The sequence below is a fragment of the Archocentrus centrarchus genome, chromosome 11 (genome assembly GCF_007364275.1).
Source record: "Archocentrus centrarchus isolate MPI-CPG fArcCen1 chromosome 11, fArcCen1, whole genome shotgun sequence".
Taxonomy (NCBI): domain Eukaryota; kingdom Metazoa; phylum Chordata; class Actinopteri; order Cichliformes; family Cichlidae; genus Archocentrus; species Archocentrus centrarchus.
The window spans coordinates 18,235,398-18,259,835 of NC_044356.1; the positions used below are offsets into that span (position 1 = coordinate 18,235,398).

The 24,438-nt window shown below is 42.2% G+C and overlaps 3 protein-coding genes across 4 annotated transcripts; 2 read left to right on the forward strand and 1 right to left on the reverse strand.

Moving 5' to 3' along the window:
* Positions 1-446: 446 nt before the first annotated feature.
* On the forward strand, positions 447-4,999 carry snrpd1 (small nuclear ribonucleoprotein D1 polypeptide). Its single transcript, XM_030741325.1, has 4 exons — positions 447-590; positions 997-1,073; positions 2,706-2,897; positions 4,782-4,999. The coding sequence occupies exons 1-4, from the start codon at positions 577-579 to the stop codon at positions 4,856-4,858; spliced, it is 360 nt and encodes a 119-aa protein (XP_030597185.1). The 5' UTR covers positions 447-576; the 3' UTR covers positions 4,859-4,999.
* Positions 5,000-6,609: 1,610 nt separating this feature from the next.
* ggcta (gamma-glutamylcyclotransferase a) lies at positions 6,610-10,251 on the forward strand. Its single transcript, XM_030741043.1, has 4 exons — positions 6,610-6,859; positions 8,314-8,462; positions 8,557-8,689; positions 9,642-10,251. The coding sequence occupies exons 1-4, from the start codon at positions 6,746-6,748 to the stop codon at positions 9,795-9,797; spliced, it is 552 nt and encodes a 183-aa protein (XP_030596903.1). The 5' UTR covers positions 6,610-6,745; the 3' UTR covers positions 9,798-10,251.
* Positions 10,252-10,257: 6 nt separating this feature from the next.
* adnp2b (ADNP homeobox 2b) lies at positions 10,258-22,533 on the reverse strand. 2 transcript variants are annotated; one of them, XM_030741045.1, is made up of 5 exons: positions 22,236-22,533; positions 21,852-22,006; positions 21,265-21,386; positions 14,371-14,475; positions 10,258-14,241 (listed from the first exon to the last, which is right to left on the reverse strand). In XM_030741045.1, the coding sequence occupies exons 3-5, from the start codon at positions 21,370-21,372 to the stop codon at positions 11,467-11,469; spliced, it is 2,988 nt and encodes a 995-aa protein (XP_030596905.1). In that variant the 5' UTR covers positions 21,373-21,386; positions 21,852-22,006; positions 22,236-22,533; the 3' UTR covers positions 10,258-11,466. The 2 variants fall into 2 exon arrangements, with proteins under 2 accessions (XP_030596905.1, XP_030596904.1); XM_030741044.1 differs by lacking the exon at positions 21,852-22,006.
* Between the last annotated feature and the right edge of the window lie 1,905 nt (positions 22,534-24,438).

The following is a 24,438-nucleotide window of genomic DNA, read 5'->3' on the forward strand; positions in this document are numbered from 1 at the left end:
TGGGATTTCGGACTGTTCGGGAGGTTCGTGAAGGCAGCATGGAGAGAGAGAAAAGACCGAGAGCTTGCCTGTGTGTGTGTTGCTGTTCCGTTGTTGTAGTTGTGGTTGGCGTGGCTGTGGCCTACAGCAGCCGTTTTTCTGCTAATAAAGACGACCTTTGTTGTGAACATCGCCGACTGTGGAAGTGTGTTTACAACGTTACAATACTGTTATATTTCTTATTTTAGTTAGCATTTAGCCATTTTAATTGTGGTTAAACTCATTAATTTTCACACAGTTTAATTTTAGCTCAGTTATAGTTTACTATTATAAATGTATGGTGGCATTTGGAGTCGTATCAAGACATTTTCTAAATGTTTGTTAGCTTTGGGGCAGAAGTGCAAAACATCATTTTCCACCGATAGGTGGCGGTGTCGTCGCGCAACGTTTCTTCTTCCTCGCAGTCGCCCATGTAATGACGTAGTATGTGCGCGAGGTAAACGTTATAACTACCGCAGCGGCCTGTGTGTGTGTCTGAGGCCATCGCTGTAATTTTTTCCTGTGGTGGAGGCTCTGTGTCTGCAGTCCGTCACCAGCATGAAACTAGTCAGGTAAGCGGAGTCGGGAAGGTCCAGTTTAATGAACAGGCGAACCTGGGATTGTGAGGTGAAGGCGCTGCGGGTGGATGGGTTTGGATGGAGAAAGAGGCGGGAAGCGTCCGGCCGAATGAACGGAGGCTGTCCGGAGTAACAATGAGCGGACTCGCAGCCCGACCTCGGGTCAGCTGCGACTCTGCGATCAAAATAAACTGAATTTGAACGTTTATGGCTGCCGGTACCGGCTGCTTGTTTGGCGGTTAATCCGGGAGGGTTCATCGGGGTAATTCGTCCCGGGGCCGGTTTGTCGCTGGAAGCTACGTAGCTAACTAGCGGCTTAGCGGCTAGTTAGCAGCTAGTCTGCTTCATTAATGAGAAGCGTTAAAGGCTGAACCCACATCTGCTTTCATGGTGCCCGCAGGTTTTTGATGAAGCTCAGCCATGAGACGGTCACCATCGAGCTGAAGAACGGCACCCAGGTCCACGGCACCATCACAGGTAAGATTCACCTAAAGATGCGTTAATAAACGCTGGGGTCACTAATTCACCATTTAGACTGCAACATGAAGCCAGTTTATTAGGCACAGCTTAGCCAGTCTAATAACGCTGCTGCTGCTCAGTTTTGTGCTCAGTATTTGGATGTAGTAGTGTACATTGCTTCGTTCAAGCCAAAACCCAGCTCTACCTAAAGCTGAGGTGGACCACACACCCAAGCATCCTAAATGTAGAGCTCGGGAATCGTGGCGCATTCTTGGTAGAGGGCACCATGTTGTTGCTGTTTAGGTAAAATCAAAGTAAAGACGGACTCCAGCTAAATGACCCGTGAGAAGATCAGCAGCACCAAATATTACAGAGGGAACATAAACGATAAGGCAAAGGAGTGTTAATAGGACGGGTTGATCCATATGAACACAAAGAGACTGATGGTCAGTTTCTCAAAAACCGTGTGTGGTGAGCATTTGCACATCAAACAGGTTCAGGATTATACATGGCTTCAAGCTCCATTCCTGTGTTTGGTACCTAGTCAGGTACTCTCAGCCACTGAGCCATTCCTCTGTGATACATGCACAATTTTTTTTGCCCTGCAAAGGCACTTTGTATATTTTTTTCTTAATATTTAATACTGTACTGTATTAGCTTTTCTTTTACAATTATGCATTTCAGTTTATATTTTTATATTTCATAGCACTGCGTACACACTTATAAAGCATGTTTTACTTGGCATTTAATATTGTACTGTGAATCTCTGCAGACATTGAGTAGATTAAGTCCCGTGAAGTCATTTGCATGCGACTCAAACGGTCACTTCATCTGGATTCTGTCGTGAGCCACCAAGCACAAAAGCATCTGCACCTCACTGTAGGACCACAGAGTTGGTACTAGTGGAAAAGCAGCAGTAGTCTCCTTTATTCTCCATTAATAACAACTTCTGTGTGTCCAAGGTGTAACAATGGTACACAGGATCACACTGTTGCTTTTTGAAAGCTGTTTTTCTTTTTTTTTCTTTTTTAAAACAACATAAAATATTTTTTCTAGCTACACTGACATTTAGCTACAGCCGTAACTGCCATGGGTTGTAATCATACCTTACCAATATGTTGAAGGTGATGTTTTTCCTTCTAGTCACTACCCAAGCTATGCATCGTTGGCTCTGTGACCTCAGCTTATTGTTGCAGCTTCCAGTCTGGAAAGCACAGAAATCTTCCTCCGTTCTGGTTTTACAACACAGCAGCTCACCATGTGGTTCCTCCTGGGATCAAGCTGGGGATCTTTAGCTTATTAGGGGAATGCACTATGGAGCAACCACTCGTATTCAAGTTGTCAGCTAAAAAGCACCATCATTTTGGCATTAGTTTGATGCCTTCCAGCTATTAGACTTGCTGACTGCTATTAGTAAATGTGTTTGCATACACTGATGACGTATTAGGTTTATGTGTACGGTTAGATCAATTTTGAGTTGTCTAAATGTTTAAAGGTGTGAAGAGCTGGATAACTTTAAACCATATTTTTCTTTATTTGCAAAGGGGAATAAATGACAGGACAGTCAGGAGCAGATGTTTTTAAATTGTACTCTTAGCTGCACTTAGTGTTACGTCCTTCATTCTGTATTCTTTTATTCCTTTATTTTAGGTGTCGATGTGAGCATGAACACCCACCTGAAGGCAGTGAAAATGACCCTGAAAAACAGGGAACCCACTCAGCTGGAGTCACTGAGTATCCGTGGCAACAACATTCGCTATTTTATCCTGCCAGACAGCCTCCCATTGGACACCTTGTTGGTCGACATCGAGCCAAAGATCAAGTCCAAGAAGAGGGAAGCAGGTGAGGAACTGTCTATTGTGCACCTTTCGTGACATGTTTGATCTTCAGAGACTTTTTCAGATGCTCTTTGGCTGAGGGGGAAGTGTTGGTGTCATTTTCTGAAAAATGCCTCACAGCTGCTGGCTGTGACCTGTCCCTTCTTGTTTTCAGATGTGATTTTTGTTTATTTCGTTTTTGACCGTGTGTTTGGGATCATTATTATTCCTCTTGTGTCAGGCTTCTGGAGGCTGGGAGTCATATTCAGGGGTCCTTTTATAAATGTCATCTTCCCAACACCTTTTACACTCAGGCACAATGCTCTACTCATTATTCACTGTGGTGAACCAAACAGATTTTTCTTTGCCTTGTGTGAACAGAGGATGTCACATGCTCCCAGTATCCACGTGGCAGCTTTTCTTGTTCTTTGGAAAAGTCTTGCAGAAGCGCAAGCAGTGCCTGTCAGCGTGGGAGCACAGAGGTCCTAAGACACCAGACACAATCGCTTTGTTTGATGTTTTGAGTTCTTCCATAACGGTGCTGAAACAGTGATAATTTTTTTTTCCTGAGTTTTGAATGCTGGCATATAGGAATAGACTGCAGCTATTCGAGCATGTCTAAAGTGTGAGTATGGTTACGGGGCTGTGCTGACATCACAGTTGACGTGACCGATAACCAATGTGTCTACTATAACCATGACTTGCTCTGCCCTGGAAGCATTTCCGTTGCAGTCATGTCTGAAACTTTTGGTCATCTGTTTTCACAGAGCAGGTGGTGCAAGTAGTTCAAGCTTCATGTTTTTATTTATTAGTTTGTTTATTTTTTATTTAGACTCTGATCTTTCTCCATCCATCTGATCCATCACTCCTGTTAGAATTTTGTTGCATGGAAATGTGCAATAACAAAGAATTTTTAGTTTCCTCTGTTCTTTTCCATGTATGGCCATTATGCAAATATGCAGGTGAAAATCTGCATAATCACTTGGAAATCACATTTGTACTGAGGGTTTAATTGATCACGTGTTCACTTTTGCGGTATTAAGTTTGAACTTTGGCGGCCTGTAATTAAAATTTGTGTTTGTACATAGGAAGAAATATTCTACTTGTGCAGTACAAGTACTGCAGTTATTCAGAGCTGATGCTGATTGAATTGTGGCATTAAAGTTAAAATCTTAAATAGGGCTGTTTGCACTCAGCTTTCTTGTACACGCTGTCCTATTGTGGTTGTGGGAGCATTGAGCCCTGTGGCTGTTATATGGTCACCTTCAGGAAATGGAAATTGATTTGGTGCTGAGCTATGGCTGCTGTGAGTATCAGTGTGTGTGTGAGAGAGACTTTGTCTTCACAGCATGAACTTCTGAATGTATGTAGACTGTATGAATTAGAGATGCACTGAAATTCTGAGTAGATACAAAGTTTAGTTAATGCTGATACTGATAAACTTAGGATTGGCTGTATAAGGATGACAGCAGTTAAACATCAAACACCATCATCAATAAGACTGGGAGTATGCAGGAAAATAGTCAGATTTAAATTGAGTAGGGTAGCAAAGATTTGTTTTCCTAGCTGTACGTGGACCAGTCTTGCTAATATGTATAGTAACTCCCCTAAAACCCCATTTTTAGTCAGGAGAAACCCCGCGTATGTATGCATGTATATGTATTGCAGATCTCGTATGGGAATATATTTGAATCCAGGCTTTTATGTCCTTGTTTTGCTGCTTGAAGTGGCACAGGCAGTCATGGGTTCAGCTCTAGCCTTAATAACTTTGGCACGTGACTTTAAAGTGGATTTGAGGGGAAATGGCCCAAAGACTCAGATTGGCCTTCTGGGGAAATTTCATAATCAGTGCCTCCATTTTTTGTGTTAATGTTTGTGATAAACGTGCTGACTATTGGTGTCCTTGCAGTGGCCGGACGGGGGCGAGGCAGAGGACGAGGACGTGGCAGAGGAAGAGGAAGAGGACGGGGTGGACCAAGGAGATGATCCAAAGGCCTTACAGTTGCCTCTCAACATCCACTGTTTGTACAGGATTTTCTTTTTTTCGTTTACTCAAAGGAAACAGTTGATTTTCGGTGTGCTTTTTGTTATTTTGTACATTAAAATGCTCCTCATTGATGGGATAAACTTGACTCCAGTGTATTATTACAGCATCAGTGTGGTACGGTTTCAGGTTCACGATTTTATTTTATTTTATTTATTTTTAATATATTTACAAGTTTGAATAAAGTTTCTTTGTACCAAAATCTCTAAGTTTTCATGAAAATGTTTTATTCTGAGGAAATGCTCAGAATAAAACAGGTTAACTGGTGAGAGGGGTCAAAATGGGAAGAATGTTATTTTTAAAATGGGACACATACCAAACTGTTCAGGCTAATGTTTAGACATGATTTGTGTGTTAAAGTAATCGAAGACTTGGATCTTCAGATCTGACACGCCAGTCGATGCTTAGTACGTACTGCTTTTAACATTAAGTAGCGTCAGTAAATTTGTATATAAAGGCTAGTAGATGACCTTGACTAAGGTCATGAGGGATTTTTCAGAGAAAATTGGCCTGAAGCTGAAGCCAAATTCAGAGCACCTGAAAGTGCAATACCGCTCGTTGTCGGTAGGTGGCGGTTCACCTGAGAGCAATCCAAAAAGCTCCAAACTCCACGTGAGAAATTTTAACTGAGTTTTAAACAAGTCACAAACTTGGCCGTCAAAGGGGTGTACTGTTAGGTATTTTGTAAACTATACAAAGGAAACGTCTTTGAGGTGCACCGAATGTGTTCGTGAGTTGACCTTTGACCCGCTTCACCAGATACACCAGCGTTTCAGAAACGATCCGCGTTTACACGAGGACATGTGAAACGATGAAAACGATGTAGTTCTCATGCCAGGCCACAAGTTGGCGTTGGTTTTCTCTTTGCAAAGTTTGTTTATGCAAGACGCGCATGCGTGGAGTGACACAGTAGGTAGTGCGGCAAATTGTTCATTACTTACAAAACGGCCAATGTGAGAGGTTTTGTGTGGACCGATGATGAGGTTGGATCGCTGCTGCACACAACGCTGAATTACAAAACGGTAAAAACACAGGAAAAGCATAAGAAGCACTCGTGAATCCGCGAGTACTGTTTATCAGTTTGCGCGTGCGCGAAAAACTGTGGCCGTCGCAACCATAGTGCGCATGTGCGAGTCGAGCGTTTTCAAATCATCCCGGTTTCAAGTGTTTACACGAAAACGCAAGCCGGTGCGTTTCTGAAACGCTCCACTCTGGACCCCGTTTCTGAAACACATCGTTTTCACTCTGTTGTCGTGTAAACAGAAGGGCGAAACGCATCAAAACGACACCGTTGTCGTGTAAACGCAAGGCCGAAACGCATCAAAACGACACCGTTTCAAAATGAAAACGGTCTCGTGTAAACGGCACCACACACTCGCGGTTACGAGGTTACACCAACATAATGATATACCTCCTATGAACTTTAGAAATGTAGTGGGTTTTTTTTGTTTGTTTGTTTGTTTGTTTTCCCCCTAATTTCAAACGCCAGCTTTTGTTTTTTTTTATTTTTCTTTTTAGCGACCGGACTTTGAACTGTAAGTAGTAAAATAAACTGATAAATATAGAACGTCAAATAAAGAACACGCTATTAATTTATGATTAATAGCGCGTTCTTTATTTGATAGTTAAACAGAATATTTAATAAAAAATATATTTTAAATAACTTCTGTTTGCTTGTAAATGTACCAGCGGCCATTGGTGTCAGCTGACGCACTCACACATTCACTCGGAAGCGGGTGGGCAAACATCGTCTCCGGTAAAACCGAAGTCCCTGTCAGGTAGTTTGATTACCTGGTTTCGTCCCTCGAACCACACGAAGAAAGCTCGAGATGTCCGGGGCCTGTGGTCTCTTCATGTATTTCGCGTTTGGAAGCAATTTGTTGAAGGAAAGGCTGCAGCTAGCCAACCCGTCGGCGACATTTTACAGTACCGGCCGGCTGAAGGTGTGTAGAATAAGAATGGCTTTTTTATTATTTTATTTATTTTTATAATTGTTTCTACACACACACTTTTATAATGTGATGTCGAATTCGAGTCATGCATAAAATTAGGGGACCACGAAGCGGCTGTTTTGTTTACATTAAACGTTTTGCTTGGTTGGTGTTAAATTATTAACGTATTAATTTTGTGTGATATGTCTTCATATTTACCTGAACACGTCCAAGTTGACAGTGTAGATATTTGACATCTCTCTCGTTATGGCGGGTGTCAAAGAGTGATTTCTGGTATCCCGAATGACGTGTTCACCTGTAATCCGTTAGACAGCGCTCCAATTAACGATACGGACCGTTTCGAGCTAGAAACAGAATTCCTGTCTCAATGTAGAAGCTGCACTCAGTTTTTAGTCAAGTCATGTATTCTTTATCTGGTAATTACCAGTTAAAAGTCTCACTGAGATTCAAAATGTCTTTTTTAAGAGAAATGTGGCCAAGAGGGAAGCAGAACTTGCAACAAATGTAACATCACAGTTCTATAACGATATTTTAAGAGGCCGAAAAGGACTGACCTGATTATAATGTGAAACACAGAGTAGGTATAATGCAGAGTCACAAGGATACTTGCAAAACAGGTCAGTTCTTTCTTCTTCCTGCAGTCTTTTTACCAACATAAGCAACGATCGATCCATTTTCTTCTGCTTGTCCAAGTCAGGGTCAGAATACACCAGCACACTATCTTAGCTGTAAACGATAGCAGTCTTTCATATTGTTTTTTATGGGAAACTAAACAGTAAAGTTACCGTAATAAGTTAAACATATACATAAAAAAATAATTGTTTGTATGTCTGGTGGTATTATTATTATTGATGGAGCTGAGTTCACCTGAGAGCTATAGCTCCCCTGTGTGTGTGTCTGGTCACAAGCTAACAAAGATGAACAATTATACTGTATTTGTATATTTACTCGTTACTTTCACCATTTTCTGTGAGAGGTTTAAAGGTAGAAGTTTTTAAGGGATTAAAGCATATGAAAAACAGCAGACTCAGCCCCCTCCTGTATTATTTTTTTTTTTATAACCAGTCCAATAAAGAGGGTGCTGCTCTACCTCCTCCTCTGATGTGCCAGCTGTAATAACAGGACTTTGTTATACTCTGCTTTAACAGCAGAACAAGCTCATGGGGGGCACTGCTGAAATCACAAACAGCAACCTCCTTACATCACAGTAAAATAAAGAGATTTGGTTCAAGTGGTATTATTTTGTATCCAGCTGGAGCCAGTGGTTCTTTCATTGGGCTATCAGCTAAATATTAAGTGTTTCCCACTCAGATGAAGTGGAAATAGTAATAAAAGAAAAGACTCAAGTGCAGGTTCCTCAAATTTGTACTCCGGTACAGTAACTGATTAAATCTGTTTAGTTAAAACTCCACATAATGCCTGATCACTGTTCTGTGTGTGTGCAGGACTACAAGCTGAACTTTGGCCTGTGGAAAGAACAATGTGTAGACAGTGCATGGCATGGTGGAGTGGCGACCATTGAGTTCTGTCCAGGTGCAGAAGTGTGGGGGGTCATCTGGACTTTGAATAAAGAAAACCTCTCGAGCCTCGACAAGTGAGATCCACGCTTAAACACGCAGCTGTTAGTCCGTTTCTGAGTTAATGTGTGTAATTTGAACTACACTTTTTTTTTTTTTCTGTGTCTTTAGCCAGGAAGGAGTGAGCGCCGGCATATACTCTCCACTGGAGGTCTCAGTGGAGACTGATAATGGGACGGTGCTCTGCAGGACGTATCAGATGAACAACTTCCATGCTGCTCCTCCCTCTCCACAGTACAAACAGGTGTGAAGAACACACCCTGCTCCTAAGAATATGCAATATAATAAGATATAGATTAACTAGCCACTGCATTAGGCACACCTTGTTAGTACCATGTTGGACTCCCTTTGCACATCTATGATGTAAATCTCCATTCCACCACATCTCAACAGTGCTCTACTGGATTGAGATCTGTGACTGTGGAGGCCATTTGAGAACAGTGAACTCACTGTCATGTTCAAGAAACCAGTTCTATTATTTGAGCTTTGTGACTTGCACATTATTCTACAGTTACTGTGGTCATAAAGCGATGGAAATGGTCAGCACAAATACTCAGATGTGGCATTTAAACAATGCTCAGTTGGTACTAAGGGGCATAAAGTTGCCAAAAAAAATATCCCCCACACCATTACACCACTGGCAGCCACCAATTAATACAAGGCAGGATGGATCCATGCTTTCATGTTGTTTACACCAAATTCTGACCCTGCCATCTGAATGTTGCAGTAGAAATCAAGACTCATCAGCCCAGGGAACATTTTCCAAATTTCTGTTGTCCAATGTTGGTGAGCCCGTGTGAACTGTAGCCTCAGTTTCCTGTTTGTAGCTGACAGGAGCGGCACCTGATGTGTTCTGCTGCTGTAGCTCATCTGCATCAAGGTTTGAGACGTCGTACATTCAGAGATACTCTTCTGCATGCCTTGGTTCTAATGAGTGGTTATGTGAGTTACTGTTGCCTTCCTTCAGCTGGAAGCAGTCTGGCCATTCTCCTCTGTCCTCTGGTATTGCTGTCATGTGATTGGCTGATTCGATATTTGTGTTAATAAGCAGTTGAACAGGTGTACTCAATAAAGTGCCCATTGAGTGTTAGAACTACTGTGCAATAAACATCACAAATCTTTTCTTTTTTTTTAACTGAACGTAATATCACCATATTTACTCATGTCTGTGCATCTCTCCCTGTGTCTCACATAAGGTGGTGTGTCTGGGCGCAGAGCAGAACGGACTCCCTGTGGAGTACAAGAAGAGGCTGGAGGCCGTTCAAACCAACAACTACAGCGGCCCCTCGATCCTTGACCAAATCCAAACAGTCATGAACCTGACATTAAATAGTTCAAATTCAGGTTCTTGAACTTGGAAATGAAAGTCAGCAGAAATCCATGTGCTGAGCACATCAAGAAGAGAATGACGTATAGAGCAGCTAATGGGTGAACACTGTAGTGAGGAAGAAGTTGCTTTCTTGCCGATTATAGAGCTTTTGTGTTTTAGCAGGCTTTGTGAATACCTTAATACACTACCACAAATTCTGTTATAAAACTATGATTGAGACTGTGAGATATGGTTAATACAACAGGAAAAAAAACGTTTTGTTTTGCAAACCACTCTCTTATGTTATGAAAGTGGCACCCCTGTGTGGACAGAACTTAACAATGCATGCATTTAATAATGAGATGTTTGGCTGGGCCCAGCAAAAACCTCATCTTAATCACCGCTGATCCATTATATTGTGTTTTCAATTCAAAGACTTAATATATGCCGTGTGCAAAACTGCAGTGTTTCTCAGGGGAATATTAAAGACTAATGACACACCCTTAAGACTCTACACTCGTCTGCCTTTTATTACACATAATAAACTGCCTTTATTATTACTTTAACCAGTATGTTCGGCTCTGTGAGAAAAGGAAGCGAAAGAGCAGCCTGGAGCTTGTAATTACACATGAAAAACAACCCCAAAAACAAACAGAAAAACATATCTTGGGATGCTTTAACACAGCTTAATTAAAAATTACATTTTTATTGCAAAATGAAAATAAAAATGGATCATTCGTGTTAAAAGAAACCATGTTATTCTGTTTACAACACAGTGGCCTTGGACAGAATATTTCTGTTAATCCCTCCCAATATTTTTTATACTCTTGGACTTGGAAAATACTAGTAGAAGAAAAAAAAAAAACTAAGTGGGGAACACCCTGTAAGATGTTCTGTTTTTCTGAATCTCTTGAGCAATTTCCACAAGTCTAAGGAAATATGCAGATCACAATGGCACAAATTAGAATTTAAGCTGAAAATAAAACAAAGGCTCATGCAGGGAACATGGCCAACAGCAACTTCGTTAAGTGTGGGAATTCAGTAAACACAGAACTCATAACACTTATACATTCTTTCATATTTAGCTTTCACACTGTGAGATGAATATTCATCTCAGTAGGTCCACGAGTTGGTGAGCTAGAAAGAAAAAAAATCCCCTTAAACTGTATAAATGTCGAGGGGCAAGTGGAGTAAGTAACCTTAAAAGATTCTATGGAAGAAATCAAAAGGCAGAAGATGAGCACGTGATAAACAGATTTGAAATTGGGAAGGAAAACTTGGAAAAACATAAGGAAAAAAACCCCCAAAAAAGCAGCAACAAGAGGCAGAGAAGTACTTAAGTTGAAACCATTGTGGAAAGAGAGATTGTATCTAGCTATATGTTTGCTGCAGCTCGTTGGTCTGCATCATGTTTCAGACAATACATCTGGACCTGCATTCCCACAAGGCTTTTCATTTATGTGGAAAAATATGGACCACTGACAACATACTGAAGTCAAATGAAGCACTAATAATGAAGGCTACATTAACAAACTGCCCTCAGTCACAAGTAAGCTTGTATGTAAGGAAATACATCATCCTTTTTTCACTGTATGTGAAACCTCTCTGACAACTGTCAACACAAACGGTGGTCATTAAAGAGCTTTTTTTTTCCTACTTTTAAATTCTTTATTTTTGCAGTTTTCAGTCTCCATTTTCACAGATTTCTGAGCTCACTCCATCTGCTCCACCTGTTCCCCCTCTGTGACCTTTTCATTTCCACTTTCATCCATCGGTTCTGGTCCATCTTCGCTGTTTTCCATTTCCTCTGTCGCATCGGCGGCCGATGAATCCGCCGTATCGGTGGGCTGCTGCTCTGGGATTACGAGGTTGTGCTTGAGTTTGCTCAGTTCAGTCATGTTGAAGCCAAGGAGGATGACTGGGGTGGTCCTCTTGAGACTCTTCATGCACTTGCTGCGCTTCTTGCTGAAGAGTGCTGCCAGCTCCGCCTTGGTGAGAGACAGCCTCTTGCACAGCTCTTCGGTCTCGGCTTTGGTCGTGTAGGGGTTCACGTTGAAGTATTTGGATATGAAGTCTCTGCGTTCCTCGCTGCAGCGGCGCTCCGTGGGGGTGGGCTCCAGCAGCAGCTTGACTGTGGGGTCACTTGGAACCTCAGGCTCCGGCGGGGGCAACAATTTCTCCTGCTCTCGCTTCTTGCGCATGGCCGCCTTATGTTCTCGTTCTCGTTTGTTGACTTCGATGACCTCCCTCCACGCGGCTTCCAGCCTCCTCTTAGACTGCAGCTCTGCTTCGGTTTCTGGGGGTTCTGCACGGCGCACAGCAGGAATCACACGAGCTGGAGCCAACGTCTGTTTCATTGTAAGCCCCTGTGGCACTTGGAGGAAGTAGAGCCCAGAAGCCTGACTGACCTGCTGAGCTGGTTTTGGTGGTGGCTGTGGCGGCGGCTGTGGTGGCAGCTGTGGCGGCGGTGCGGGCGTGGGTGGCTGTGGTGGTTTGGGTGAACATCGACATCGCTGAATGTGGAGCATCACAGCCTGCTGAGTGACCTTTCCTGTGTACACGCCATTACAGTATATGCACTTGAAAGCCTCTGTCTTGAGAATAGCATGAATAGTAGGTGCTACAAAGTGCTTCTGTTTCAGGTGCTGCAGGTAGTCCGACTCCTGCTGAAACTTTTCATCACAGAAGGGACAGTAGGAGCTGTTGACTTTCACAGGTGCGGAGCAGATTTCTGGGTGGCTGCTAGGCTGCAACTTGAAGAAAATCAGATCGAGGGAACTTGTGACCAAGGCGAGCTTGACCTCCGTGTCTCCGAGGATCTCTCTTGGTGCAGTTGTGTGAACGTCAAAGTAAGGAAACAGGATCCCGCCAACACCCTTTGAGTAGACTCTGTACTTCTGCCTCAGGAAATCACAGTATGCCTTGCTCGTTGGATTGTGCTGCTTTACATGATCGATGAGCTGTTTGATTGAAAAGAACAAGGCTGAGCAGTACAAGCAATTCAAGCCATGCAGCAGGTGTTGGAAGACACTCTTTTCTGATAGTAGAATTTTACAGGTTAGACATTTCACAGTTTTGTCAGGCATTTTTCTCAGGAATGCCGCTCGTGCGGCTACACTTTCCGACTTGGATGAGGAGGATTTTGTCTGGTGGGCAACCTCGGTGTGCATGTCAAAGACATTGGAAGGGAAGAGTTCATTGCAAAGGGGACAGGTAATCCATTTCTTAGTTTGTGGTGCAGAGTTACTTGTTTGCTCAACAGGCTTGAGAGGAGTATTTGTGCTGTGAGAGACTGGCACTGCTACTTGCAGGGGAGCAAAAGTATAAGTGGGCATGCCGTTCACCTTATTGCCAGTTGGGATCAGGTGACTCAGCAGAGACTGTGAAGTCAACATAGTACCTTGTAGGGCGATTTGGTTTGTTGATAACTTCTGTGTAACTGCAGCAGGCTTAGGTGCAGTCCCAGCTCCCACTGCCACATTTGCCTGCAGTCCTGATGGAAGAAGGATCTGCTGCGCTTGTGGAGTCTGTTGTGGTTGAGCCAGAACTGAAGGAGGAGCTGAAGTGGGAGTTAAGGTCAGTGGTGCCTGTTTCAGAGCAACATTAGAGACTGTGGGAAGCTGGACCATAGACGGTCCTTGGGGCAAAGCACTTCGGAGGGCTATCGTGGCACCGGGTTGGAGCAAACCTTTAGCCTCAGCACTAGCTAGCTGCACTAGTGCTGAGGCTTGAGGGGGCAGAAAAGCTTGGTTAGTTCCAGGGGCACAGATCAGAGTGGTGCTGTTTGTAGTCCCTTGTAATTGCTGTAATGCCACTACAGTCCCAGCAGGTTGGCCATTACTTGGCAAGACCAAAGATTTACTGTTGAGCATTTGAGGTTGCTGTGGTTTGGGAGCGATACTTGGGAATGTCACAAACAAACCATTCCCATTAGGAGTCGGTTTAATGATGTAGTTCTTATTCTCATAAATCATACCCTGCACTTGTGTGCTCACTGAATAATGCGATGGTTCAACGAGCATGTGATGCAACATTTGGTCTAGAGTTCCAGTGTTCACCTTGCACATCTTGCAGCAATACATTTTGATGGATGTATTCCCCTGAAGGTGTAATCTGTAACCAATATACTGCTCTGCCAAACTCTCCAGGTGCTTGAGAATAATGTGCTTCTTCATCGCAAAGATAGAAGAGCTTGGAAACGCACATCTTCGACACTGATACCTCTCGTTTCCACGATGGGTGGGTAAAGACACTTCCCTCTGCAGCGGCATCTGAGTGTTTGGCACGGGGAGTTTGGCATGGAAGAACAGCATGTGCTTCTTGACAACCTTGGGGTGGCCAATAAAGACGCACTGAGAGCAGGGTGTCAGCGCACAGAAAGACTGGACGTAACCGTGGCAGCGAGAGACGTGGCTCCTGAAGTTGTAGATGTTTTGCGAAGAGTACTTGCACAGGCTGCAGCACAGAGATCGAGACCGATATGGCCACTGAGGAGAGAGAAAAGATGATGAAAGCATACAAGCGGGCAAAAACGTGCTTTCAAAGAATCCACAGCATTAGCGATGAACAAGAAAAGAGCTTAATGTAAAAAAACATTTTTTTTAAATCATATTTACCTTCTTTTGCATTCTGCTGAAGTATCCTTCTGTGAAATCCATCCACTCCGTTTCCTGAAATGCATCGTTTTCATCCGAGTTTTTCTCAGAGTTTTCATTTATTTCCTGCGCAGAACACAAAAGATGCACAATCTTAACTAAAATAACTGCGCCATGCAAAAAAGTTATTAATTCCAATTTACAGCTGCATGCAGCAAATGCAGTTATGCCAATTCCTTATTGCCCTGCTCATCGATTAGCAACATTATCCCCACTGACCTCATACCACAGACATCTCTGACAGTTATCAGGTCACATCACATCACCCAGCCCCAGCTGTTGCCATAACAACCAAAGAAAAACCTAGATATGCTGCCTCCCAGTTGTATGCTTCTGCCAACCATTTGTTTCGGTCTACATCCATGTCTCATGTAAAATAATGTGACAGACTTTAAAGGAGTTTAATAAAAACAGGCATTAAGTTTATTTATTTTTATTAAAAAAGCTGACAAAACACATAATTATAGCTGCAAAAATGCTAAAAGGCTGATATTTTTGCACATCTTCATCCAAGCAGCAAAGATGACCTTTACTCACAGTTCAAGATTATTCAGAATCAGTGTCACAAACTGGGCATCTGACTGAGTGAGAGTGAAATATTGGTTCAGGGCCTTTTATGCATTAACACACATTGTGCCCTCCTCCCCCAGAGAAGGATTTGGCCTTCCCCTGAAAGGAAAACAACTAGAACGGTCACGAAAATATTGAAGGAAGGAGTGTAAATAAGCTGCACAGTAGACACAGAGAAAACTTAGAGGAGTAGCAATAGACTGCAGCATTAATTCTAACTGTGACAGCTATAGTGTCTGTGTAGATTCTCAGTCATCCAGGTCATAGTAGTCTCTGGAGCTTGAAAAAGGCGACTGGACTTCTTTTTGTTTCTTGAAGACGTTTCACCTCTTATCCGAAAGGCTTCTTCAGTTCTCAACCAAATGGTGGAGAGACCCAGGTATTTAAACCCCTGTGGGCGTAGTCCCCTGGAGGTGGTTATGACCCTCTATTGATCATGTGCGTGAACACATGTGCCCAGGTGTGAAGGGGGCGTGGGTCATATTTAATCAGTGGTTTCAGTTGAAACCAATTTAGGACTCCGCTCCATTGTTTCCTGTGGCCTATTGAGGTCACTGGAACAAAGGTGTGAATGGGGGTTGAGACATCTGGGAAGGGAGCTCAGGACAGCACTGTAAGCGGGGGAAAGTTGGTGACGTAATCCACCTCCTCTGTTCAATGATGGTTGTTCACAGTGGACATAGATGGCTTCTTTCACTCCTCTTTCAAACCATCTGTTTTCCCTGTCCAAAATGTGGACATTGGCATCCTCAAAAGAGTGCCCTTTTTCCTTCAGATGCAGATGTACTGCTGAATCGTGTCCTGTCGAGGTGGCTCTTCTATGTTGTGCCATTCGTTTGTGAAGAGGCTGTTTGGTTTCACCAATGTAGAGGTCCGAGCACTCTTCACTGCACTGAACAGCATACACTACATCGCTGATCTTGTGTTTGGCGGGTTTGTCCTTGGGATGAACCAGTTTTTGTCTTAGGGTGTGACTTGGTTTGAAGTATACTGAGATGTCATGCTTGGAGAAAATTCTTCTGAGTTTCTCTGACAAGCCTGACACATATGGGATGACAATGTTGTTCCTCTTGTCCTTCCTATTCTCTGTAGTTTGTGTTTGGCCTTCATTCCTGTGCATCTTAGCTGATTTGATGAAGGCCCAGTTGGGGTAACCGCATGTTTTGAGGGCTTTCTTAATGTGTGTGTGTTCCTTATGCTTCCCTTCTGCCTTAGAGGGAACACTTTCCGCACGGTGTTGTAGGGTCCTGATCACCCCAAGTTTGTGTTCCAGAGGGTGGTGGGAGTCAAAGAGGAGATACTGGTCTGTGTGTGTGGGCTTCCAGTAAACTTCAATGTTGAGGCTTCCATCTTCCTCGATAAGCACCGCACAGTCCAGGAATGGTAACTTGTTATCTCTGGTGTCCTCCCTGGTAAAACGTATGTATTTATCCACTGAGTTAATGTGACGAGTGAAGGCTTCTACTTCTTGGGTTTTGATTTTGACCCAGGTGTCATCTACATATCTGTACCAGTGGCTAGGTGCCTTCCCTTCTGGGAAGGGCTAGGAGCCCCCTTCCCAGACGTCTCAACCCCCATTCACACCTTTGTTCCAGTGACCTCAATAGGCCACAGGAAACAATGGAGCGGAGTCCTAAATTGGTTTCAACTGAAACCACTGATTAAATATGACCCACGCCCCCTTCACACCTGGGCACATGTGTTCACGCACATGATCAATAGAGGGTCATAACCACCTCCAGGGGACTACGCCCACAGGGGTTTAAATACCTGGGTCTCTCCACCATTTGGTTGAGAACTGAAGAAGCCTTTCGGATGAGAGGTGAAACGTCTTCAAGAAACAAAAAGAAGTCCAGTCGCCTTTTTCAAGCTCCAGAGACGACAGCTATAGTATTAAACATAACTATAGTATCGAGTAACATATCACAGCATTAATCCTAACAACAACTATCATCATAGCATCATAGATAGAGTTAGAAGCAAGCAGAGCTAGAAATATAGAAGGTGTTGAAACAACACTGCACAGGAGACAGAAATAAGACAGCAGAGTTACTGAAAAAGAATGTGTGTTTTGATCTGATGTTTTGTGTCTACAGGACCCAGCTGAGGCCGTTAACTGGCGACAGCGAAGGCCACAGAAGAAGGAACTGATAAGCATGCTACACGTCTTGCATATTTCAATAACTTTATAACAGGGTTGTCGAACGCCGTGTATAAAAAGTGGACTAAGATAGAGAGCGGTGTCAGACTTGTGTGAAGCTGCACCGACTGATTGTATTTGGTAGCTTCGACAATTCTGATCCAGAGTGCTCTGTAACACTTCGTGTGATGTGCGTGTATTAAACATCTCCTTGATTGTGATCCAGCGTCTGATTAACGAACACACAGGGACTCAGGGTGATTCGGGAAGTACGTTTTGTCCCTTCAATATATATATGTTTTTTTAACCAGATTTTTTAAATTTATTTTAATCACATCACAATTTTACCCTTTATTTGTTAAAGTTTTGTAACTATTGCATGACATATTCTTGAGTTAGGGCCAAAAATGCGTTTTGTGAGGTCACTGATCTTTGACTATCAAAGTCTAATAAGTTAATTCTTGAGTTCAAGTGAACGCTTAAAAGTCATGTTTGAAGAAATTCCCGAGATATCGTGTTCACAAGAACGCAATAGATGGGCGGATAGAAACCTGAAAACATAACACCTCCAGCCAGGCCTCTGCACCAGATGCCACAGTTTTTGAGGCCTAAAAGCTCCTAAGAGCTTCTCTTTCATAAAGCATTTAAATGCACTAGAACCAAATTTATATAATTACACCAGGAAACAAAATTATATTTATAAATTCTAAAGCTGCAATGGATGCAATTACAAATCATCAGAATGTTCAAGCATGACTGACCTTATTAACTAGTAACTGACTAGTCAGTTAAATACTAAACAAGTCGGGTATTTTTAACACACATACAGCACAATGATTCAGTGGCAGAGAGTCGGGCTGTTAATGCTATTCTGATGTAAACGTTAAACCAGGATTATCACCACTGGGTCTGAGTGGAATAGTGACAAGTCTGCGTGTATGCAAAAGAATATTCCAACATATGATAAGCTGAAACTGCAACACATTTTGAGAAGTCGGGACAGGGGCACCTTTACCACTGTGCTGCATCACCTCTTCTTTAAACAGCACACTGTAAACATGTGGGAACTGAGGAGGCGCTTAGCTTCGTGTTTCTCCCATTCTTCCTCAATACAGGAGTAGCACCTCCTTTTCAACCATGGGCAGAAGATGCTTTCAGTAGGTGACATTTCTGGATTGCAGACAGGCCAGTTTAGCTCCTGAACTCTTACTGTGGAGCCATGCTGCTGGAATACATACCCAACATATAATGAGGGCTGGCATCATCTTAAACTAAGAAAGATCTTCCCTAAAAAAATGAGGCTGCAACCAAAACCTTCCATGTTGATTGTCACAATTTTCTGGAGCACAAATAGCAATGTGCTAAGAGGGCACCCTAGCTGCTTGCTGGTAGCATTTCCTTATTGGAAAAGGATATGAAACTATGGCTGTAATGTGTGTGTGGCCCTGCTGAAGTAATGTTCCATAATTAATAAATCTATATTTTAATATATTATTCATTCTGTTAATAGTCTTAATCGCTTCTGGCAAACATGTTGGTTTTCTGCACATCTGGGGATCCTGTGTAAAATGGTCTCAGATGGGACAGTCTTTGTGAAGTATACAGACTTTCATATTATGCATTCAGATTTTCCAGAGCAGAATTGTGACACCACTGCTGGCACATTGAAGACGACCAGCTCAGCGTGTTGGCTAAGAAGGAGAGGCAAAGTATTCTAACACAGCGGTAAAATCTTTAGTCAGATGGGGCAGCCTTCTCTGGATGAATGAAGATATTTACAGCAAACAATTCCACCATCCAAAGACTGGAATCTGTGTGGAGCAGCTGGCCTGTCAGACATGCACTAAACTTTACTGACTCATTATTTACTGAAGCTGCATCGCGTATATAAACATGTATGTCAATCTCAATTTAAAGACCCTCTAATAATTTCTGCTGCTGTGCAATGCTGCAAGGATTTATTAAACCTGAAGGACAGGGAACATCAACTGGCGGCCTGCAGGCCACATCCGGTCTGCCAGAGCTTTCCATCCGGCCCCCCAAATAGTACTGCCACAGATATTATATGCCAATTAATCATGTTGTGTCATAACCTGTTAAACATCCATCTCTGACAAATCTGAATTATCAAAAGCTTCCAAACGTCACTTCCCATTGCCCGTCAATGCCTCCATGTCCCTAAAACCAATCAGAATGCAAGATCGGACCATGTGACTTCAAGCATTTTCTGGCTGCACTTACTAAAATTTACCTTAGGATCCAGATTTTTTTTTTTTTAAAAAAAAGCTCTTTTAAAAGAAAAGTGTCCAGGCACATTTAGACGGTTTTGCATCCGAACTCTTCATGTTTCTATATTCATTAAAAAAAAAAAATCTACAACAAAAACGGCTTCTGAAAAAGTAGATTGTGCATAGATAAACTCATTGCTCTCATGTAACATTTTATTGTTTCCCGTGCTCATATCTATAATGAGCACAACTGCACACAATTGTGGTGTCTCCATAACAACCATCAACATAACAGAACTATATGTAAGTGCAAGACTTGCACAATATGAAATGATAATATATTAGGATACAATATTAATTTTATTTTACTGTACAAGAGCATCTGGCCAAGAAAAATTCCAGCCCTTGGACAAATGTAGTTGATGACCCCTGCTGTAGGAAATATGACACACAGCTAGCAGTGGGCAGAAGACTGGAAGACTAAATACTGAATCAGATTCAGAGACATCAGAACAACATTACCATGAGACTTAGACACACGATAGATCTGCTACACTTGAACGGCCATATTTGTACTGATATTTCGGTATATTATGTAAGTATTATCTATTATGGGCAGAAAATGAAAATAAGTAAATTATGTGAAAGTGGAGTTTGAGAGCTGTGTGCACACTGCAGACTAAAGACACACTCTGCTCTTCACAAGTTCCACTGTGGACAAACTACAGTTTATTACCATCTTATGGCCTGTGTATGGAAGCTTGTTTTCACTACTGAAAAAAACAAAAAAAACAATATATATTTTCTTTTGCTATCCATAACTTTTTCGAGTTAGGCATCTTGAAATTTCACATTAACAAGTCAAAATTTTGAGTTAGCTCTACGAATCATGAAGCTCCGTGAAAGAGGTCATTTACTTGTTACCCAGAAGCAGATGACACCAACGCATGTGCACTCAAAATTGGGTAGTGACGGTATCAGTTAGCTAGTAGTGTATAGCAAACATGAACAAACTGTCATCAGGTTTTTGAACTTTGAATACCTTCGAGCAAATAAAAGCTGCATAAAAAAAGGTTTGGAATCAATGTTTTCATGTTGAACTGTTGGACAGCTGATGCCTTCAGCCTCCTGCTTCCAGGTAACAAGGAAATGATGCAAATAAAAAGCAAATAAATCTGCTCATGTATGACTTTTCTTCTTTTGGGTTTGGAGTCCATAACAAAGGGGGCTCTAAACCCATTTATGCACCTACATGCATGCTAGCTGCTGCTTTTGAGGTTCAACAAAATTTAAGGTGACGTAGGCTTCTATACACATTTTAATTGATGGAATATCAAAACTTTTTTTATAGGCAACATTTTTACAGCTGGAGAATGGAAAGCATTACTTACAACAATGATAACTAAAAATAAAAAAATATTCTCTCTTTTGTCTAAGCCACAGGGCACCAGGTCCACGTTTGCCAAACCTGGCCCAAACAATGTTGATGATGAATACCCTAATGCTGCAATTTTACACTGAGAACCATTATTGGTTTTGAAGAGCCTTTCTGATTTAGCCTCTTTGGGATGCTTTTCTTAAAACCAGCCATGTCACAGAACTGTTGCCAATTATCTATTTAGGTATCTTGTGTTGCACCAGCATTGCATAATTTGGCTGCTACTATGTTACCACTGTGGAAGCTGTTTGAATTTAAAAATAAGCACTTTTTTGTTAGTTTTTTTTTTAAAGTCAATGAAAATTCTCAGTTTCAACATTTTTATGTTATTATTTCAAACAAATATAGGCTATTTTTCAAGTATTTGAAAAATCACTGCATTGTTTTCCTTCTGCTAGAGTTACTGTTAACAGAGCAGAGCGGAGTAAACAACACTAAGGCCAGAGACCTGTCAGGTTATTTTCCTCGACAAAACATACCTTGAGCAGGTTCTGACAGTCCTCCAGGCCGATCTCACACAAGATGCTCTTCACTGCCTTTCTCGCCTTGCGAATCTTCTCAAGGTTTCCAACCGGGACCTGATACATGATTCCTCACAAGCCTTATGAAGGAAAATAAGTTTTCATTGGTTATATAGCATTGGTACAATTCTATTGATTATATCACAATTATGAAAATATACTTTATTTTATTGTATTTATAGTGCAAACATACATCATAATAAAAGGGGGGGGGGGGGGGGGTCACAACATTTCACAGACAAAAGCTTACAAAAATAAAAATATAAAAATAAAAATTCACTTTTTCCACTGGAGCATCATAATATTCTGTAAAAATATTTTTCTGTAGCCCCAAAAAACAATTGTATAGCATGATGAAAAAGTGAAAGTGACACATACTGGGAAGAATGACAAAGGTTAGCTGAGGTGAGGTAATACAATTTATAACGCTATTATGCCAAAAGAATTAAAAAAAAAAAAAAAAGATACATAACATTAAGATAGCGTAATGCACGGGGTAATAATGATGTAGTTAAATAACCCACTGCAGCACAATGACAACATGCCTGTATTTAGTACTGATGGATGAGAATCACAGCATGGCTGAATATGGATGCAATGTCTGCACAGGCGCTGTGGTAACACAAATATATCCCGTAACAGTGAGTGTGCATCAGCTGATATCACTCCGAGCATCTGTGCAAAACACCAGCCTCCACTGCTGAGTAAAAGAAAAGTTATTCAGCCTGTTAAAAGTGCGGAATTTAGATCATCTGCAAACTAAAAACCCGTCCCCCCTCACACATGCCACCCGTGCTAACACTACAGTGTGTCTGCTGGCCGCACAGAAGTCCTAAAAAAGCACGCTGACAGAAACAAGCCGGTCACTAAGCCGGCGAGGGCGCATCTTCCTACTCGAGGATGCCCACAGCTTCTTCGCAGATATTTACCTCATCCAATTTTCAGCGTAGATTAACGTTAGTTGTCGCTGTGCCACCACCGACAGAGCTAAAGGTTTTCCCACTTCCACCGGCCCGCAACTGTGTGTGGCAGTAAGCTGCGTCTACAGGCGGTGCTGCGCGCAGACGCTCCTCCGAGCAGCATCCGCTGTCCGCGTACACCGCTCTGCGAACACGCTGCTTAAACACGAAAGGTGACGTTTGCGAACCCACTCCAGAGATAAGTTATTATTTTTTCCTTTTTGGCCCAGCTTTTGTCCCTTTCTTCCCCCCTATTGAGGAAAAAATGGCGCTCAAGTTCAGGATCTGACGTAGGTGCCTCATTTGCATAAAGCACAAACTGACCAATGGGAGAACTCCCCTGCTAAAACCTGGATAACTTTTTATTCTTTCACTGAGACCATCAGCCCTGCTCCAGGTTGTCTATGTGAGCTATTTAGTGGTTCACCTTCTGAGTTTCATGCCACATGTGACTAGTTAGACGCATATTTCCCTTTCTCCAACAAATAGCTAGGTGAGGGGGCGTGGCTCCTGCGACCCCCTACTGGCAGTCACGTGGTACATGACTAAGCCCAACCAATGAGCTGTCGAGAAAATGAGCTAAATGGGCGGTCCTTGGCATGTGACGTCATATCATGCTACTTTTTGGACCCAATTACTTGGAGCCACCATTTTGTTTGGGGAGAAAGCGAAATGAGTAGGTAAGATGTCTTTAGGCTAGCAAAGAATAAAATATCATGACTTTTTGTTGTATTTTACAGCTACCACGTGACAAAATGGCTAGTTACTGTCACATGGGCAATTATACCAACTTCCAACTTCCATAGAGATATTTTATACATAGTTGCAGCTAAATGTGAAAGTCGATTAAAATGTTTTTCAGCTTAACGAAGATACCTTCACCCTGCCCGCCTGCAGGCAGTTCTTGCACAGCTTGAGCACTGTGTTGACCACCTGTCTGATTGTGGCCTGTTAACCTTTACAAGCAAAGGTCATCTTTATCAAAAATTGGATCAGTTATCGATAATTCATCCCATGCCAGTCAATGTCGCGTCTTTGTAGCAGACTTCCTAGTGGTAACATAGCAATTTCCTAATGCTGTGAACCTGTTCACCCATATGGCAATAAAAACCTTCTGATTCTGATTCTGATTCTGACTGATGACCAACATTTTCATGCATCAGTCCTCAAGAACTCCATTTGGGTTGCCTGGCTTTTGCAAACTATTATGGGTAAACAGATCAGCCACATGAGGCGCCATATTTCTAAATTTATGATTGCCGTGCTGCAGTAGATTGCACTGCAGTATTTGTCACCATGGTGGAGCAGCCGAATCTCAAAACTGCTGAGTTAGACAGCATCATCTCTAACTCAAAATGAGACAGGGAAAGGTATTTTTCACTTTGCAGTTTCCTTTGGTCATACCAATATAACTGTTCAGGCAGATCAATTAGCAATCCACCAATCAGAATCAGAGGTCTTCTATTTGTGCAGTCTGAGTACTGCTCAACCATGTACTTTGAGAACGACTGTGTGTTTGGTAACCTTGAATTTAAGCTCTTTTTGTTCATACTGCTGTGTGTATTTTCCCTCTGCAGACTATTAAGCTGTAAGATTGTATTTGTTTTTTTTATTACAATCAGAACCACCGCTGTCAAACACAATGTTTGTTTCATCAATACACACTCCAAACACAATGGAGAGCACTCTGTGTGATCCATCTGCCGATCTACTCATCTTTGAATCAAATTAACATGCAGGGAACACTTCTCTAATGAACCCTTGAGGCACACAAGACACTTGATAGGAGCTGGAATGGTCACTGTTACACAAATGTGTCCCTCGGATGAACTCGTTTCTAACGTGCAACGCAAAGGAAAAATTGACTCTGAAGTGTATTTATTCTGAGGAAATCACTCTGCACACAAATACATCAATCTTTCCTTCACTTCCCAGTGCTGCTCATGGTTGCATTTACAACATCTTTCATTATTAATCTGTAATTATCAAAATTACACCATGCTTCACATATGGATATTAATGGAAGCATCAGAGTACACACACAGGTCAGCGCTGGGGGTGTCATTCACAGACAGAGAATGCAAGGTAATTTCCACACAGTGAGGGAACTCTCAGGGCAGCTGTGGCCACGCTGGCATCCTGATCTAATGGATCAGCTTTTAATGAGATCTAA

What these genes read in the sequence shown, in the direction of transcription:
- snrpd1 (XM_030741325.1), top strand. An exon ending in GGTCCACGGCACCATCACAG is followed by an intron (nt 1,074 to 2,705) that starts GTAAGATTCACC and finishes CCTTTATTTTAG; the next exon opens with GTGTCGATGTGAGCATGAAC. An exon ending in GTCCAAGAAGAGGGAAGCAG is followed by an intron (nt 2,898 to 4,781) that starts GTGAGGAACTGT and finishes GTGTCCTTGCAG; the next exon opens with TGGCCGGACGGGGGCGAGGC.
- ggcta (XM_030741043.1), top strand. Translation starts at nt 6,746, where the DNA reads ATGTCCGGGGCCTGTGGTCTCTTCATGTATTTCGCGTTTGGAAGCAAT. An exon ending in ACAGTACCGGCCGGCTGAAG is followed by an intron (nt 6,860 to 8,313) that starts GTGTGTAGAATA and finishes GTGTGTGTGCAG; the next exon opens with GACTACAAGCTGAACTTTGG. An exon ending in AACCTCTCGAGCCTCGACAA is followed by an intron (nt 8,463 to 8,556) that starts GTGAGATCCACG and finishes CTGTGTCTTTAG; the next exon opens with CCAGGAAGGAGTGAGCGCCG.
- adnp2b (XM_030741044.1), bottom strand. Translation starts at nt 21,372, where the DNA reads ATGTATCAGGTCCCGGTTGGAAACCTTGAGAAGATTCGCAAGGCGAGA. An exon ending in ACTGTCAGAACCTGCTCAAG is followed by an intron (nt 14,476 to 21,264) that starts GTATGTTTTGTC and finishes TGTTCTGCGCAG; the next exon opens with GAAATAAATGAAAACTCTGA. An exon ending in TCAGCAGAATGCAAAAGAAG is followed by an intron (nt 14,242 to 14,370) that starts GTAAATATGATT and finishes CTCTCTCCTCAG; the next exon opens with TGGCCATATCGGTCTCGATC.